Source organism: Lasioglossum baleicum, chromosome 3, assembly GCF_051020765.1.
Source record: "Lasioglossum baleicum chromosome 3, iyLasBale1, whole genome shotgun sequence".
NCBI classification, from domain to species: domain Eukaryota; kingdom Metazoa; phylum Arthropoda; class Insecta; order Hymenoptera; family Halictidae; genus Lasioglossum; species Lasioglossum baleicum.
The window spans coordinates 21,135,057-21,154,296 of NC_134931.1; the positions used below are offsets into that span (position 1 = coordinate 21,135,057).

The 19,240-nt window shown below is 37.9% G+C and overlaps 1 protein-coding gene across 1 annotated transcript; it reads right to left on the bottom strand.

The window, feature by feature from the left end:
• Positions 1 to 5,247: 5,247 nt before the first annotated feature.
• Positions 5,248 to 18,801, bottom strand: LOC143221970 (uncharacterized). The gene is made up of 7 exons (XM_076447716.1): positions 17,670 to 18,801; positions 15,984 to 16,499; positions 14,729 to 15,094; positions 13,118 to 13,239; positions 11,339 to 11,579; positions 7,519 to 7,889; positions 5,248 to 6,850 (listed from the first exon to the last, which is right to left on the bottom strand). The coding sequence occupies exons 1-7, from the start codon at positions 18,793 to 18,795 to the stop codon at positions 6,296 to 6,298; spliced, it is 3,297 nt and encodes a 1,098-aa protein (XP_076303831.1). The 5' UTR covers positions 18,796 to 18,801; the 3' UTR covers positions 5,248 to 6,295.
• Between the last annotated feature and the right edge of the window lie 439 nt (positions 18,802 to 19,240).

Here is a 19,240-nt window from a genome sequence, read left to right on the forward strand (position 1 = left end):
TTTCTTTTCCGCTTTTTTATCAATGACCAATACTGAATAAAATTATACTCTCCTTTAACTTTATGGGAATCAGGTAGAATATGATCTTCCGTCGAGGAAGAACCAAGTCAATTCCGAACGTTAAGATTAAGGAGGCATGGAACCAGTAAATCCGCTAGCCTCTTTCTCCAAGATAATAGTACTAAGATGGTCAGTGAAATATTAACCGGATTTTCTACGAGCAGTATCGCCAACTCTACAGATTTTTCCGTAGAACTACGGATTTTTCATCTTGCCCACGGATTTTTGTGATCTCTTTCTTTTTCCTTCTTCCTGTTCATAATTTTTTCATTCCTGACGATCACATAAAAACAAACATATTTTTGGTATCATACCTTGACCTTGAGCTGAAGGTAAAACTTTAATTTTCCAAGATGATGGTCATTTCAAGGTCATGTTATTATAAATATCTGAATGTATTTTTCGATCAGTTACACGATGCAATAAAGAAAAATATGTAGTTATGTATCAAAAAACATCGATGATCTTGATAACTCCGACAAAAAATATTCGTGCCAGATATTTGGTCCATTGACACCATGCATCACAATAACCTGAAGAGATATTTAGGTCTCCTTATTTAAACGGACCTCCCTGTATACAGGGTGTGACCGGACGGGTGGTACAACCGAGCGGGGGGTGATATACTACATGTAAAAATAAGTCGAAAAAAGGGAATAACATTTTTTTGTTGGACGCTTCGTTTTCGAGAAAATCTAACGATAAGTCAATCAATCTTTCGGCGATAACCCACGAAGCGCAGCGATGCTTAAACAGTTCGACCTTATAGTGAAATTGTCGTTTTCAAAAGAAAAGAGAAATCACAATTTTATTCTTATTCTTTATTCTTGTCGCAAAATAATTTAGGCAAATGGAAATTCGCATAAATAACCGTAATAACCGTTTCTTATAAACATCTTAATCGTCTTAATTCTTTCGGCATCTGAACTCAGCCGTCACAGCAATTCATCCATTCTTTCGTGACTTCAGGCATCAACTGACCGTAAGTAATGTCGATTTCACTGTCGCTTTAAGAAAAGAAGACAAGGTTGAAATACTGTTTATTCGAAATGTTGTTGGGGGTCTCAACGCTTTCTATTCATATCACGAGACTGTCAGCGCTAAAATGCTAATTCTCGGACAACTATGCAGTTTTACCTCTTGCAATTAAGTTTAAAAAAGTTTTGAAGCTTTGCACATTCTCTGCTCTGAATTGTAATCGTCTAGAGCAGGACTCGGAATTACTTACTCGCGACGGCCGATTTTCGCAGGCTGTGACAGGTATTTACATTGAAATGGTAAAAATTTGTTTTTCGAGTCCCCAAAAATCCTTCTGACAATCATCATTTTAGTCAAAAAAGAACCTATTCCCGAAATTTCATCCAATTCTGAGCACGGACGTAAACGGAAACACAGCCCAAATATTCAATAATTTATCACATCTACTTAGTGGTTACACATCTATTTAGTGGTGATTATTATATAATAACCGGCAATTATACATAATCCCCGGATTAATCACATTTACCGTGACATGTATTTACACTGCTAATCTTCACAACCTCCTTTTACACACCAAGGAATTAGGTGGGGAGGACCCGAAAGTCGAAAGTCGAAAGTCGAAAGTCGAAAGGACAAGAACAGGTGTGGTGTTTGGACTGAACTTCCTATTAGCTCGGGCATTAAGATGATTGTACTGGGGCAGCCCATTGAAAATAATTTTTGTTTTTTAAGAAAAATGGTTGGGAGGACCCAGAAGAAGAGAAATGGGTCGTCTGTGGCTCGCGAGGCGCAAATTGCCCAGGCCTGACATAACAGTGCTTGTCTCGAGGTCTGCTAGAATATTTAAGAACTCCGGAGGAAAAATGTTTCTAGAAAAAAGTAGAACCTTTGATGCCATTCGTCGTATCGTGTAAAACATCTTTCGCATTCTATTATAATTTATCTGGACACTCAAGTGGCCCACTTAGGTAGACCACTCTCTCTCTCTCTGTGTGTGTGTGTGTGTGTGTTCGCGTTGAAAATTTCTCCGAGGGATCGTAATACATATAATTAACTTAATGAATTTACTCAAGTTCCTCCAGTCCCTCATCGCTGTCTTGTATTTGACAGTATCCATCGTCTTCCCCAAGCGAGTGGTCCGCTTGCGATATTTTCGGGGCGTTCTCCACGCATTCCATAACCCAAAGGAAACACGCTCCCGTGATATTCTGGAAGTATGGTAGATAGAATTTCTCCTTGAAGCACCATTTGTACCATTCGAGCTCTTCCCTCTTTGCGGCCTTCTGCCTGAGTAATTCGTTGAATTCGATCGATTGTCGTTCCTCCTCCGTCCCCGCCCCTCGCTCTTCCCAGCGTCTCTTCAAGCCGTATCTGTACGTCGTCGCGTCGATCGTCTTTTTCATGCCCAATGATAAATCGCGAAGATCGCGCTCCAACGAGTCCAAAATCTCCTCGGTGTCTTCCTGCATGTCTGCACTTTCGGCTGGCGAAGATGGACCGCTGGTACCACCGCTCACTAACTGATTGTAACACCGAATGTTTGTATCATTTCACCGATTCGTGAACAAATTAGCAGGCTGTATACCGTGCCTGGGTAATTGGTGCTCCGAGACAGTGTCGCCAGAATCGGCCAAAACTGGTCGATTTTCCCACACCGCCTTCTCCTCTTCCACTATCCCATTCCAGCACCATGAGTCAATGAGCATACTCCAACATCCCCCGCTAAGACCGTAGGCTGGTCACGTATTAATCCGGTTATCAGAGAGGGGGTAAACTGTATTCCCCTCGATTTCCTCCATCTGGCGACACTGCTCTCAGAGTCGATGATGTAGAAACGGCTACCCGTTATAAAGAAAATATAAAGAAATTTATATAACCCAATTACATATTGATAAATTGGTAGAAACATTGCCAGACTTGACATAATTAATTTATATTTCCGAATTGACCAATATGCTAAAAATGGACCAGCTTTACTTTCAAATAAATGGTCCCAATGATAAAACACAAGCTGCAATTTATGGAGCCAATCTACGTTGCAATTCATCAAAATATCTTGAACAAGTCATGAACTATTATGAAGGTCTTGGTTGGAACAACTTCGAAAGCTTTGTTCGATGAGAAACATTCACTATTGATCAAGGTAGCACATTCATTATTGGTCAATGTAGCACAGAACTGCTTATACATTCCTGATTCGTTACCTGTAATGGACGGCTGTTCCCTACAGCTGTGAATGTTGTTCCGATAAAAAGCTACCGTGGTTCAGAAACGCGCGCGCGTTTCCATTTCTCCGTATTAGAATAAATTTTCAACATTTACGGTATCAAACACAAAATGGCACTGGGCAACTGTACCGATTAGCGGTATCATGCTTCGATCGTACTTAATTTTAATGTTAGTTCTAATTTATCATTAAATAATATGTGTAAGCATTTGATCGAAAAATGATGCATTCTGCTTACAAAAATATTGGTGGCCCTCAAAACCTCTAATACAGCATAAGGAAATATTAAAAAATAACAAAAATTAAAAATTCCAATATGAATTTCCTTAGATTTGTCTAACAATATCTGCTCGGAATTACTGCTACAAATTATTTGAATAATTCCTAATCAAAGTATCTCTGTAAATTCAGCAATTACAAAATAACCGTGGTATTATTAGAATTAAATATGTATTTGAATACTTTCACTGTCGATAAAAATTCCTGAACATAATAGAGAAAATTAAAAAATACTATTCGTGTTCACGAATACCGTAACTAAAGACACTTAATAAATAGTTGTTTTCTTTCCATTCTTTATATTATCATATAATAGGAAGGGAGTAAGAGTAAAACGAATCCACACAGAATATTCTAGCGCTCGTAGCAGAATTAGAAAGGCAGTATCACTAAGTGGAAAAATAGACGAAAAATATAGATTAAAATTTTTTCATACGAGGGTTCCTTGTCGAAAAAGACGAGTTTCAAAATTCTGGCTGAAGTATCTGCTTGTGCTTTACCATTTCTACATACATCGCATACATACTAATGCACGTGTGCTCGATGAATTTAAAAACTCGACTTCCTTGGAAAGCTCAGATGAAAAAATTTTGTTTTACATTTTCGACTTTACCATGTAGAGTCAGTCTCTTCCCGGTTGTACCATGAATACTAATATTCTCTGTATATGCGATGTACTTTTAAAGTACTGACAATGTTAGAAAAATTCTGAAGCAACTGCTACTGTTTTATTAATAAATTTATACCGGTGTTGAAATTTTTATCTTGTCCTTACAAAAACGTTCATTTAATACAAAAATATACTGGATGTTCATCCTAACGGTCCCACCAATTTTTCAGGCGTTTAGGCCAATTTGACAAAAAATGTTTCATATTCCGTGTGCAATAATAAAACTTTCGAAAAAATTTTGTATTCGATAAAAAACTGAGGTCACCTTGACTTTTTTAAATAGCACTACAAAAATGGATTCAAACTTTGAAACGAGCCCAGGCTTATGGTTGTACTATTTGTTGTTATGAAAAGATCATAATTAAAATATCGATCAGTTTTTGGGAATCGGAAATGTAGTATTTAAATAATTTTTAGACACACTGTAAATATCGTATTAATTTGAAGAAGCATTTTATTCGTTTCATGGACGTTTTAATTTTATCTTTAATCTTACACACGCGGCATAAAAGTTCAATTATAGATTTAATTACGGAGGATTATGATTACAATTTACCGTGTAATCTTCTACAGATTAAAAATTGTAAAAACGTGGTTTTGATTCTCTCGGCTGAACTAATTATAATTCATTTCGATAGGTTCATTAAACGATTTAATCTGATAATAAATTAAATTTATTAAAAAAGTAAATTAAATTTAATATTTTATATCTCCTAAACGCATAGGCTTTTTAAGATATTGCATTGTCATCCAGTTCTGAGCTACGCTACGTTTAAAATTTCAAGTCTGTAGCTGAGCGGGAAGTTAATTTAAAATCAATTGCAAAATTTGTACCGAACAGACAAACAAACAAACAGACAGACAGGAAAGCGATCTAATAAGAACGTGGTAAAATTGGGAACTCACGGACATCCAATAGTGACCAAGGGCTCTTTGTATATTGATCACTGCATTTTCGCCAGATTTCTTGAAACCATACAGAACACGCATCTCCAATAATTTTGGCAGCGTGTTATCGTTTTCGCAGAGAAATGACAGGTCATGTGTGTTTTTCCGAATTCCATTGCCTTTTCTACCGAAAGGAAACAACCAGTCGTATGGAATGGTGTACGTACTTCTCATCAAATCCGTTCTGTCGAAGTTCGTCGGCCTAACTTTGTACTCCTGTTGTTAATAGAATTGTCGCGACATTAATAACTAGTCTGTAGATCCCTATGGACAATAAAAATTTTCTAACTAAATGGCGTTTTTCATGTTTTAAATATCTCAATTTAAATATCAATGGACTTGGGTTAATTTCAAAATGAACGGCTCATATTACAGTGATACAATTTGGATCGCGTTAATGCTTCAGGACGAAGGTTAAACCAATCTTCCATGGAGCGATTACAATTAAATTTTGAACAAGAAAAAGCTACGTGTAAACGTGAAATAACCAGATTGTTAACACACTAGGTTTACGGGACATTTAAAATTTACGATTATTCGGATTACGAAGATGCATTATTATTCAACAAATTTATTCGTTTCTATTTTCTTTCTTCTCAGCATCGGATGCTCTTTGAAAATGCATATTCGAATATTACACGTTGTGTAATAAACACAAAAAAAATCTAATTATTACATTCTATATACCGGTTAAAGCCTAACAACATTTGTTTGTGACTAAATTCACATGGCAGAGATGAGTGACTCGGCCTGTATATTACAAAAAAGAGGCTAAGAATTTGAATAGACACATTCTTGTTATTTTTGTAGTAATGTAAAGTGACTTTTAGTGTTCCGTAAACCTAGTGTTAATCTTCCTTTTGGCCAGGAATGCGTCCTCTCGGTCTCGAGTCAAGTTAATCCCAGGGAAACGAACGTCAAATCTCGACTGCATTCGTTGGTTGGCTCGTTCTCCCCTGACCCATTCCCTCGAACGAAGAAACCCGAGCTCGGTACAATTCCCTTCGCGTCCCCTCAATTTTCTTTCCTCGGTGGCTGAAATTCAAAGGCTACTTTGTTAAAGTAAGCATCCGTGCGGCGCGGCGCGGCGAGCCAGGGTCAGGGAAACAAACGGTAGCGAACTATTCCGATTATCTAACCCGAAATGATAGCGCGGCCTTTGATCGTGACTCAGGTTTCGCCGTCTCGAGCGTAATCAGACGAGGAAGTTTCGATCGTCGCGGTGCTGGATACAAGATCACGCTGTTCTCGTTATCGGGAACAGCGACCGACTCCGTCTGGTCCCTGGTCGATCGATGATGGTACTCGTAAGCCGTCAGATCTCGATTCATCGAGAACAGTCTGCATCGACTGGTCGCTAAGGCCGCGTAACCTTCCGCGTGCTCGCAGACACAGTCGGAGCCCTCGAAATCTTCTTTTCCCCCGAAATATTCTTCCTCCTCTTCCTCCGCGCTCGATCCGGAACCTCCCGCGTCCGACGTGAACTTGTGCCGTCCAGGCGGCTGACTTTTGCCACGATAGCGAGTCGTCCCGTCGCCTTTCACCTCCAAGATATTTCCACAGACGTCGACGCTCCTGAATACGACGCCCGGCAACTCGGAAGGGAAGAAGTTGTAGGTGGACGTTGACTGCCTGCCACAAGTGGCGCACGTGTTGCCCTCGAACGATAAAACGTCGTCCTCGATCTAATAGAAATTCGACCCGTATCGATAAGTTGACGGCTACTCGATATTATGCCTAACGCCGCGCCGCCGTTTGTCTCCGGTTGTAGAAATGTATAATACTGCTATACAAAAGAAAGAAGCATCCACTATAATTATAAAACATAACGACAAACAATATCTTTATGTAGAAGTTGTATTGTATAATGATCGATTTAATGCATTTAAAGTACAGTAGGACTTTAATCGATCGATTAACCGGATCCCGATTGTAAACCAACATGCGTTTGAATATGATTATTATTTTGCAATATAATGTACATATCTATCGGGCAGAGTTGGACAAAAATTTAATCAACGATTGACGAATAAATTTCTACTTCAATCGTTAGTCGCAATTAACAATTAATCTCCTAGTTTAGTCGTTAAAAAATTGCGGTTAACGATTAAATACTTATTAATCGTTAATACGATGAATTCTTATTTCGCATAAAGACCCACAGTCTGATTCATTAATTAAGAATAAAATTGAATGCAGGAACACGGGATAAGTTTTTCGTTTGAAAAGCTTTCGCGGAAGTTCGGGTGGATCGCGATGTACAATATGTATACATATATCCGTAACCAAACCGGAATTCCTCGGCATTAGATACCGGCTCCTGAGGAAATCTCATCTCGCGGGTTTCGATTACCTTTAGATTAACTCCGTCCGCCATCGAAACTTTGTAATGACCTCTTCTCGATATGCTGACTCGAAGATCGTCGGGCATCGATAGGGTGCAGCTAACTGCTGACTGATCATAGAACACCGTCGCGTAGTTCTTGTGCTCGGCACGGCATGTCAACAGGACAGAGACAAAGCTGTCCGCGATCAATATCTCGCCGATATGGTCGTACCCCGAGGAGGCCTCCCCGTAGAATTTCAGATTCGAAAACGTACCATCGGCATAGTCATCATCCTCCGTGCCACTCGTCCCGAAGAATCGTACGACCTCCTCTTCGGTCCAGTCGCACATCACTGGCTCCTTTTCCACCGTGTAACCGGTCATAATGCGTGTACCGTCTAAAATGTGCACGAGAGCTTTCAATTATACAGTTTACACACGAGGGAATACACAATGGAGGAGAACCATCGCGCGCGCGCGCATCCTACAACGAGTCGTTGACCGTATACGATCCAACCGAAGGAAAGTGATGTTCACCGCTGCTAGCGATGAATTTACGAGAATTATACCGGTTTCTTTATTTTTTTTTTTATCTGTGTGCCTCACTTTTAAAAAATACACTGCTGCGCAAAAGAACGAAGCACCCGGCCATATTGTAGCCGTCTATTTTGAAATAGGCCCAGGTGTCCATTTATATTTAAATTGAGATATTTAAGAGTTTGCGTTTCAATGAAATGAAAAATATACGTATAGGATACTGATGTATCACGCTCCTTAAGTGTATCTAAGAGAGTTAAATTTACAATTCCTATTAAAATAATAGCAATTATTAAGTGAATAATATGTATCTTCTTACCAAGAATGGACTTGAGCCGCTTTCAAAATTAACAATTAGATTTGTCATAAAATTTGAAACAGCCCAAGTCCATTCGATATCATTTAAAATGCTTCAAATTGAAAAAGCAATATTCAATTTATTTTATATTTGATTACATTAGGCAACGTTTGTCTAAAGTCTAAAGGAAACTTACGAGTCCTTAGGGATTGTTTTCGTGTTGCATCGCATAGCTCATACAAAGATACATCAAAGTGACTTGACCTTCAAATTCAAATGACCTCGAAATGAAGATGAAACTTAAATTTTGTTCGAAATTAATTGAAATTAGCCTAATTAGTTGCAGGGTAAGGATTAGTATGCGCCAAAAATGTATATGTACATATATTATACATACATACATATACAATGTAGAATTGAGATTGTAACTGTAAGCGGAATTAATGGTATTATAATGTCAAACATTACGCTGAACTTGCGGAGAAATTGAAATCGTCCCATTTAACTTTATACATTTTTCAATAAACTCAACGTAAATGTACATTGCGAGAGCGACCACATAACTGCTTTCCTCGAACTCGCGGAGCTAGTTCGGAAGGCAATGAATTTAAAAGCGCTTAAGGCTCTCACAGTTATATTAAAACCGACATTGTCGTAAATGGAGCAAACTCTTCTAACAGAGGAACTTTCCACAGTCTTAGGTGGCGTAAAATTATTCAACTTTACCTGGCCGATGATGGGCCGGAAAGTTTCCTAATCAGAACCAATAATTGCAAATGAATTGTTGAATGCAATACTAATAATTGTGCTAGCCAAAGATACGCTGATAAAATTATAATTTACAAGGTTACATGCAAAAATAAAGAAGGCATTCTTTAAAACGTTTTTATTTGGACCCTTAAAGAACATTTAAAATATATAATATGTTTTATAGATATGTGTATAGTAGTTGCACATATGCGGAAAATTTCATCGAAATCGATTAACATACACACGAGCTACAAACGGTTAAAAATGGTGAAAATCGTAGTTTTACGCGACGTTTGATCAGTTTCCGCTTAAAATCCACAGAATCGTACATCGTCAACTGAATTCGATGACATTTTCAGTATGCGTATAACTAACATAGATCTACAAAAAAAAATTTCATTAAGGGCCCAAATAAAGAAGTTTTAAATAATGCCTTCTTCTTTATCGTAAATTATAATTTTTGAAAAATTTTTGCACATCATTTCGTAAACCAATGCTTCTAATTGATTGTAAAAATCAGATCGTTTGGTACAATTATAAAAAAGTTATTTTCTTTTAAAGGGCGTACGAATACTTTTTCACGAATCACTGTATGTCGAGAAATCGTTAGTTTAGAAGAGATACTTTGATTTGAATACCGAGTATTACTGGAGTTAAAAGTTGTTTTTCGAAAGTAGCCTATCTGTAGATGTAGGCTAGCTAGTAGAAGTACCTATTAAAAATTACACGATTTCGATGATATTCCTCCCGAATGTAAGTAATTTTTACGAAGAATGTGATTTTTGCTAATTTTAGAAAAATTCGCAAAAGCAGGTTTTAGGTGGAAACAGAATGCAGCCGAGATGAGGAAAGTTCGGTAGCAAGTTCGTAGACTTGGCTCTCGCGTACATATGTTACGGGAAAATGGTTGATGCGACGCAGGCGTGAATCACTGCATAATTTTAATCCCCCCCCCCCCTCCCCCCTCGCTCAGCCTGTAGAAAATAAATATTTACAGTCGGGGACTTGATAACGCGACATCGGCGAGAAAATGCTTGACAAAAATGCAGGCACACGTCGAAGGACTTTCGTTGCATTAACGGTGGAGTTTTATAAAACATTCGAGAGGAAGCGGGATTACGAATTTTTGTCAACTTATTCAGTTTTTTTCGATCTGTTTGTTATATGTTTTCGAAGCTACCGATTAAAGAACGTTCAAATACATTCTACAAGCAGTAATATTTCTGCACCATTAGCATTTAGCTATTCTGGAATAAAAATATCATCTACTTTGAAACGCGATACATTAAGAAAACTGAATAGAGTATTTCATTAAACTTATTTTACGTACAGTATACTTTCGATATACATATTTCACGTGCAAAGAAATCGAACTATGAAATGAAAATATATGATAATATAAATAATGAAAAAACTTGACCATTCATTTTTAAGAGAACGATTGGGTTTTGACTGACGATGCGATGGTCCCTTTCGCGCACTCTTTTTGCTTATGATGAATAGAATACGATGCAATAAAAGAAATTGTTCACTTTTTGACCTTTAAATTCAAAGTCTCGCTGTGATAATAATCGCAACATACGATGATATCTAAACGGTAAGTCAGCTAAGACAAGCCACCTGAATAACTTGTACGTTTTTTGAGATAGGAAGAAATGCTTCGGACAAAAGTTGTTTGGTTTCTAGGGGCCCATTACGTGGTCTACATAACTATTTTTCTCAAGTGGAGGTGCTTAGGAGATTTGAAGGTCAACTTAGTTCTTTTAAATGGAACTACATATGTATTTTCGAACTTCTACGATTGTAGCCCTTTTCTAGACAATATCAGCGATATACATACAGTCATTCAAGGTCGTAAACTTTAAAATTGACGAAAAACAAAGTTATTCAGGTGACTTGTCTTAGGTGACTCACCCTGTATACATCCTGTTCGACAGAAATAGCGGCAATTATTTTAAGAAGTAATCGACCATGTCGAACACATAACAGGGAATCTTTATATTTGCATTTCAGAAGCGTGGGGCGGAATGCAAACACTTTGTCGTTTGAATAATTATAAGCGGTTTTGTAAGCGCGCATGAACGCGTGCATGGACCTTGTTCGTCACTGTGACCGAGCGTGATGCGTCGACAACCATAATTTCGGAACATTAATATTCGCTTTGTAAAACCCTATGAAATTTTGATGTGTCTGGGAGGAGTAGAATGGGTCGGAGGAATTAGAATTCGTTCCGCAAAATGGTGGGAATGCCGAGAGACCTACCCGAGAATCCGACAATCAACTCTCCATTGGAATTCAGCAACATGTCGGTACCGTCGCCGCGACGCGTGAATTTCTCGTCGACCTCGTAGTCGGACGCTGTCCTCACGAGTAATCGATGGTCTTCGCTTACGACCAAGTCGTCGAGCACCTCGTACTGTCGACCATTGTAATTCACTACAGTGTATCGCGACACCTTCACCCCCTTCGTGGCGTCTGTCATCGGCTGGACGCTGTCACTGTCCTAAGGAAATAGGATATTCAACAAATCCGTCAATCACGTGGTGTTATACATATACATATATATATGTATAGCTCCAGTTAACGTTCCTGACAAATCAAAAAATTAACAGAAAAACACACAGATTTTGCACTCCAAATACAATTCACGAGGGTTAAAAGGTTAAAACACGTAAAAATAAATATTTTGCTGAGAATAAATTTGTGCAATTCAACGAGAATGTACTCTCGTTCGCGAGGTAAACAAATTTGTGAATCTTTTTTTCTTTCATATTTTTGTAATTGTAGAAAAATTTTAAAAATAAATAAATTAAAAGAATACAATCTTCGTGAAAAGTAAAAACAAGACCATTTTTCTTCTATCTCGATCACCAAACGTCAGTAATCGGTACATGGCTCTTTTTCATCCGCAATAATACGTACATAATGTTATCGAGTTTATTTTTTAATCATTTTAGATCACGTTCACCTGCTCGCACATCGAATTCACGGCATGTCACTGCATTTAACCTCGTGTAATTTTCATTATAAATGTTCTACCAGAACCGGAATCTGTCCGATGTAGCCACGCTCCTATGGCTCAGTGCTTTTCGTTAATCACTTCTTAACATTGCCGAGGCACCTTTTTCGGGACACCCTGTATAAGGAAATATACTCCCATCCCCCCCCCCCCTCGGTTACCGCCACAAGTGTCCAAATACATTTTGGATCCACTGTACATTATGATTGCACTCTTCAGTACTATAAATTACGAGAGTGGTTTATTACGTGTTCATGTAAATTAATCAAACGTTAACACAATTTCCGTCACTGCATCAAGTTCCCAATAATGATTGTAAAATCAAGTTCGGACATAATTATACCACATTACGTAAAATTATAATTGATTTGTTCCATTTTGAGGATAAGATTTAGGAGGTCTTCATACTTTAGAATTGTAAATTGTTGCGTGTTTTCAGAATATTTTATGGCTTTTATTAACCTTTAAGGGAGTAGACTCTCGTTTTCTTCCAGGATTGCAAGGGTGCGGAATGCGCGTTCTCATTTCGGGTTTTTCAGTAGTGAAAAAAGCCAGATAAAAGATCGATGTAGAATGGATTAGTCGACTAACAATGAAAATTTCATCCAAATCGGTTAACGTTGCTATGAGCAATAAACATTTCCAGACGACCACGAAATGTTTATTGCTCATGGACATTCTTTTGTCCGCTATTGACAAGTGCATAGTGCATACATACAAAAACTATTGGTTCTTCGAATTCGACAAAATAAGAAGGCTCTTTGCTAAATAGAATTTGATATACTCAAAGAATGTTAGTGTAAAACTGGCTCCCATAAAGTTCCCGAGGACGAACTCGATGCACTGAGGGAAACGGAGAACGTTTCATTTCAAGTTTCCCGGAGATGTTCAAGCGACTCGGGGGAATATGAACGATCAAACGTGGACGTGTTAAGTGCTCGTGAAGCCTGGATTTTTTACTTATTGGATCAGACCGTTCTGGTGGACCGGCCAAAATGAAATTTAACGATCACTTGATTCACCGTCCTTGAAATCTGCCACGCAGAATCCCCCTGGTCCACTTCAGGCAATCGGGATTTGAAAGAAGCCGACGGTGTCCTTCTACTTTTCCCCGGAAGGCTCGATCCTTTGGCTGGTCTGTCGCCTTTGAAAACGGAACGCGCACGCTTTTAATCGGTCCGCTTTAATTTACAAATATTTGCGGCCGTGAGAACGTCGTTCATTTCACATTTTTCCTGTTGCGAAATCATTCCCGATTCCCCGAGCAAGTTAAAACCGCTCGTTAATGTTATGTACAGATAAAGTACACAAAGTTATCATAGTTCAATTTAATACACTACAGTCTCCCGTATCCGAACCCCCTTGTCCGAATGTTCTGTTATCTGAACAGCGTTTGCCAGCGATGTTTCTATACAATGTACTCGTATAGAGGGAGTCCCATTTTATATACAATATGTATAATCAATAAATACTACACACTCTGTCCCATAATAATAGTAGCAAGTTAATGTAATAAACGGGAATTATTGCAAAATTGCGAAGCGTTCAATCAAAATCAAGGTTTCATGACATCCGTCATTTGTTTCGACACATCTTTCAATTTTTCGGATAACCTAATTATTACGAATTCAGGTGGAGTGGGGTAAATCCGTTAATTGGTTACTTTTATTATAGTATGAACGAAATTTCTGTAGCTTGTATTTATTAATGTAGTATAAGTTAGTACGATCTATTCTACATAGATGTCGATAATTGTTTGTTTAAAAATGGATAATTATAAAACTAAACAATATAATTGAATGCAATAAGAAGCATTTTATAGCAGGCTTGTTAATCATTCTTTTTTTGCCCAGTAGCACTTGAAAGGAGGTTCGAAAGCATTTTTGACTCCAAGAGACGGACTTGCCCCACTTTCAAAGTCCAGAAACTATCTGAACGCACAAAATAAAAATTGGGAGTAATATTTTTAATTTATTGTTTAATGTAATCTAGTTTTTCGATGATAAATGTTGCGTCCTATATTTATTTTCTTTTGCTACTATTATTATTGGACAAATTAAATTCATCAACTGCTACTATTATTATGGGACAGAGGGAGTATTGTTTACAGAACTATTCGTTATTTGGCAAATGTTTCATACAAAAATTTCTCTTTTTCCAGGAGGATGTTTCCAGTGCCCCTGTTTCGTTTGTAAATGTACGCCTATAAGAACACACGAAGGTCTTCTTTGTTTTTATTAATGGAATCACATATATGTAGCTTTATATGCACTATTCAATGCATTTATTGATTGAAATTGGACACCCTATGTGTATGTATATGTAGTAGTATAGTATCCAATATTCCGTCGACCGAATCACAATCATAGACGAAACAAGAGATATTTGAAAAAGTTACTACAGCAAAATTAATAATAACGAATTGATTATACATATTTGTTTCTGATATTGAATATTACATAATGCTATACAAAAGTAGGCAAAGATTGCTGCAACGTCACAGCGTTAATGAATGAATACCGAGGGGTTAATACTTTCGAAAAATGGAATATTTGAAATCTGTAAGCCATAATAAAATACTAATTGATCGCAATGAAAAAAATGAGTCAAATTAAAGAATTCATGTTGCACACCTTTCTCGAAGCTTATTTCGTCGTTAGTCTTTTTGTTCTCGTTATCTCCATGGAGCTGTTCGAAAGCTATACAAGTTACGATATCTCCATTTGGTCGAAGAACGATGACTTTGCCATCATCAAGGTACTTTAGAACAGTTCCATTCCTGAGGAACTTTCGACAAACTTCGTGGCTCCCTGTAGCGCCACTGCAACTAGTCCTAATGTAGGATTGGTGGATGTAGAATGGATTCTCTTCGCTGTCTCCGATGACCGGTTCTATTAACAATCCTGACGGCCATGAACCTCTGAAATCGAATCCTCTGTTTGACCAATTACTCGTGAAGCTAGGACTCGCTGTATCTGAACACGGAATAGGAGAGGATTATTTGGTAGGAAGACTCGGGATTATTATTTTTTTTTTTGTTTACGACAAAGAGAGTGCACTCTTTTGCGTTACAAAATTAACATATCGACACTAAAAGTTATTGTTCGCAATATGTTAAAAATTAATATTCAATGAAATCAAAAATTGGCCAAATTTTTTACATTTGACAAGGAATACCTAGAGAACCATGAAAAGTCTTGGATCGCAATATGTATTTAAAATATTTCTTTTTGTCTACACAGGAAAGCATTCTTTTGCGTGTTAAGGATTAAGACCAGCACTAAAAATTATTGTTCATATGCACTTGGTAAAAAAAGGTTGAAAGACTACATTCGCGAACAATTCATTTTTTAATCAAAAAAATATTAATGAAAAGTTAGTAAAAATTAACTTTAACGTTTAACAAATTCAAAAAATATTTAATTATCTCTAGGTAAGAATTACTATTTCTTAAACATTTTTTTGGTGAAGATTTCATTGCGATATCTCTAATAGTTGAGAAGTTCTAACAAAATGACACCAACTTCTTCGATCCGGACCACTGTGGGCCGTGGTGAAAGCGTGGGGGGAATAACGTCGTAGAAGGGGAAGGTAGAGTGGGGAGTGGGGACACAAGCCATAATCTGGCGACTGTGGATGTAGGTAAGTTGTATCATAGTATTCATGCGCGATGTTTCGTAAAAATCGATCAAGGTTGTTATGAGCAATAAATGATGAAAAATTGTGAGAAAATATTTAAATAAATCGCGAGACCAAAATTTAAAGGTCTTTCAATGCCTATAGCTTTTTTGGTCTATGAAATTATATCATTTTCTGTAAAAAAGAAAAATGTATATTGTCTAGAATTTTATATTCGGTAACAGTTACTTTGTACAAAAGTTTATCTACTTGTAAACATGTCCCACATTTTGAGATTAGAAACGTACATACATTTTGAAAGAAGTAAAATAATCTTACTGCATAATCCCGATAGTTTCTCGAAGGCAAGAACAATTCCCAGAGGACTGTTCAAATGAAACACCTCCGCGATTTTCGGGTTGTTTATTCGATGAAACAAATGCAGGCTGTAGTCTTGAATAGTGGTCGTGATACGTACATCCTTGTTCTTGTAAAGCCAATCATCCATTTCCACCTTAACGCGCGTACCGTCAGCCGAGAGAAACACAGTTTTGCGATTTCTTACGTGCACGCGCAATCTTCCTAGATCGTAGCCAATGAATTCGTAACTAGCTTCTTCTTGGATGGTTTGACGCGACCGACTTTTCTTCGAGCTTCTACTCGAAGCGTCGTCTACAAACGATTTCGCTTCTTTTTGCTTCTTCTTCTTCGTGGATTTCTTTTTCCCGCCTTTCTCCTTCTCCGATTCTTCGGAGGTCTCGTCAATCGCCGAAAGTAAATCTGGCTCTGTATAAGGAATCTTTTTTTAATTCACATCATTTTCTCTGAATTTTTCATCGCCACAGGCTATTCATTTCTTGTTTGACTTAGTTTTGACTATACAGAGTGTTCAATAATTTACGTCTAATTTTTTTTTTAAATTAAAATTAATCTCAGTAAAACAAAATTAAAAAAATAGAAAATTCACTGTATGGAAACACTAATAATTTTATATAATCAAACCAGAAATTATTATACATATATCTCTCCTTTTTGCTTGAAGAGGTTGAAAAGAAATTTTCACAGAGAAAGAATAAGCTTATTGTTGTATTGGTGCTTTCTTTATTTTAGCCGCTTCCTGTGGCCGAGAAGGGGATATTGATTTCCGTTTAGAGATTGTCTCATCTAGAGCAGAGTACGGTTTACGTTTTATCTCCGCTAATTATTCCCCCAAGGGGAATCGTCGTCTTAATCAACGATAAAACGTAGATTCGCCGCATTGTTCGTTTGCATTAATGTATAAAGAAATTGCAAGACAATTTTATAGAAACATGTTTTCCTCGAGACTGTATCGTTTTAAATCGTGATTACACCCTACATGTGAATGAATTCTTTACAATATTTCTACTAAAATATTAATAAATTATTCATTTAAATCTAAATCTAAAAAAATAGAGAGAAATCTTAATCTAAAAAGCTAAAATAAACCTTCAAAATCCACAGAAAGCTACCTCTTTCTAGCTGTATTTTATATTATATATTATCAAATATCAAAACACATTTTTCGCTGATGTTTATTGATATAAAGGATAATGAAACCACACTTGAACTTTCAAATTCCCGAAAAAATTTTTTGAATTTGGTCCGACATTTTTCTAAATTTTTTCTAGAACCGTTTGTTTTCTAAAAAAAGTACATATCATAATAAGTCATAAAGTTTAGCGCTCCACGCTTTTATTTATAGTGACTAATGTCTAAAAAAGTTATTTTCTCCTTTTCAGTGCATTCTAATATGAGCGTGATTTTTAAAAAGGTTTTTTTATAAATGTTTTGATTATCTGATAGAATCCTGGGGTGGGGGGTGCCGTAAGAGAAATTCGGAAGTCGAAAATAAGAGCCGCCCTAATAAAGATTCTTCCACTTGAACATTGCGAATAGAACTTTCGGTTTAACAGAGAATAAAATGGCGACGCGAACCTGCTTTTCGTTTGGCGAGGTCCTCGGCTTTGAGGGACCAAGGCAGGATGAAGTCCTCGTCGGCGAATAGCAGCTTTTCATCGTTAAGTTCCGCTGCCTTCTTCATCAATCTTTTCAACGACTCGCTGGTCAGCAATCTGTACGCCTGGTCTTCCCGGCGTGTCCAATCTTGTTCTTCAGGCGCAACGTGCTCGCAGAAGTCACGAAGTCTCACTGGCGTCCGAATGCTGGACATTCTTTCTTCCTCGGTCAACCCATTGGCTTTCCACTCGTCGCGGAAGTGCAGCAGCACGGAATCCGTCGGCTCGAAGTAAACTATGCCGCAGCCATCGTACTTGGCCACACAGTCTTGGACGCGTTGCAGAAAAACCGATTTCGGTAACAGCTCTACATCGTTGAACTCGTTTAATCCGCCCCCGTTCTTGTACTTCAAGCTGAACACATTCTTCTCCAAATAGCCAGGGACCAACAGCTCCCGAGGGTCTATGATCGCGAACAACGGGGCACAATCAATGACGAATGGCAAGCACTTGCCATATGCAATGTCGCGGTCGCTGTAGAACTGTATTTGTTCGCTAAATTTGAAGCTGAAACTTGGCACCGACTTGCTGCGTTTCGTTAAAATCTGTGACCGATTGGTACTTAGAATGCTCGCAATTTTCTCTACTTCCAGGCCGCTATCCACGGGATGCATCAACTCTGGCGCTGACTCGAATATCATTCTGTCGAACATTAACACGTGCAGACAGTGGATGACTTCCTCGCTGCTAGCAATGGTGTCGAAGTGCCGACGAATTTTCTCGATATGCCGGGAGTACTTGTCGCGATTCTTCTCGGTAATTAGGTGTTCTTCGTGCAAGCCCATGATGTTTGGCTGCCATAGGATGCGCAAGATGTCGTCGGTCAAGTCGGCCGGGTCCAGGACGAGCGACTTTGTACAGTCGTCGAAGAAACGGGTCATTTCGGTCAGGGGATCTTCGCGGAGGGTTAATTCGATATGGGTGATCGGTTCTTCTTCGAAACTGTCGCTGTCTCCTTTGTCCAAATTGTATTTCGCGTTGAGCGTCCGTGTTGTTTCGTCGACAAATACGCCAAGGTCTTTCGTCGCTTCAAGTTCCTCTTGCATGACGGCGTTCACCTATTTCATATTCTTTGATGTACATATTAGGGGTATCAAGTTCCTTCCCCTTTTTTTCTACGATCATAAATTCTTACTGAATTCGAATTAGCGTAAACTGTACAATGATTGGCACCCTAATTGTAAGCCAAAATCGTAGTAAAAATCTTTTTCTGAATTGTTTAATTTGGAAGACGAGAAAGTTCGGTGACGGTGAGTTAGAGGCTAGAGGAATTGCTCAACGAAAATCCGACACAGACGCAAGAAGAATCGGCAGAAAGATTGGGAGTCATTAGACGAGATTTTATTACATTTTATTCTATGTAATAAAATGTTGAATTTGGAAAAAAAAGGCGGAAAGAACTTAATTTATATTCGACATATATTATTAGGCACACCTAATATTAGTGCCAGGAAAAATGTAACAGGCGCAAATATGACAAAGGCTAGTTTA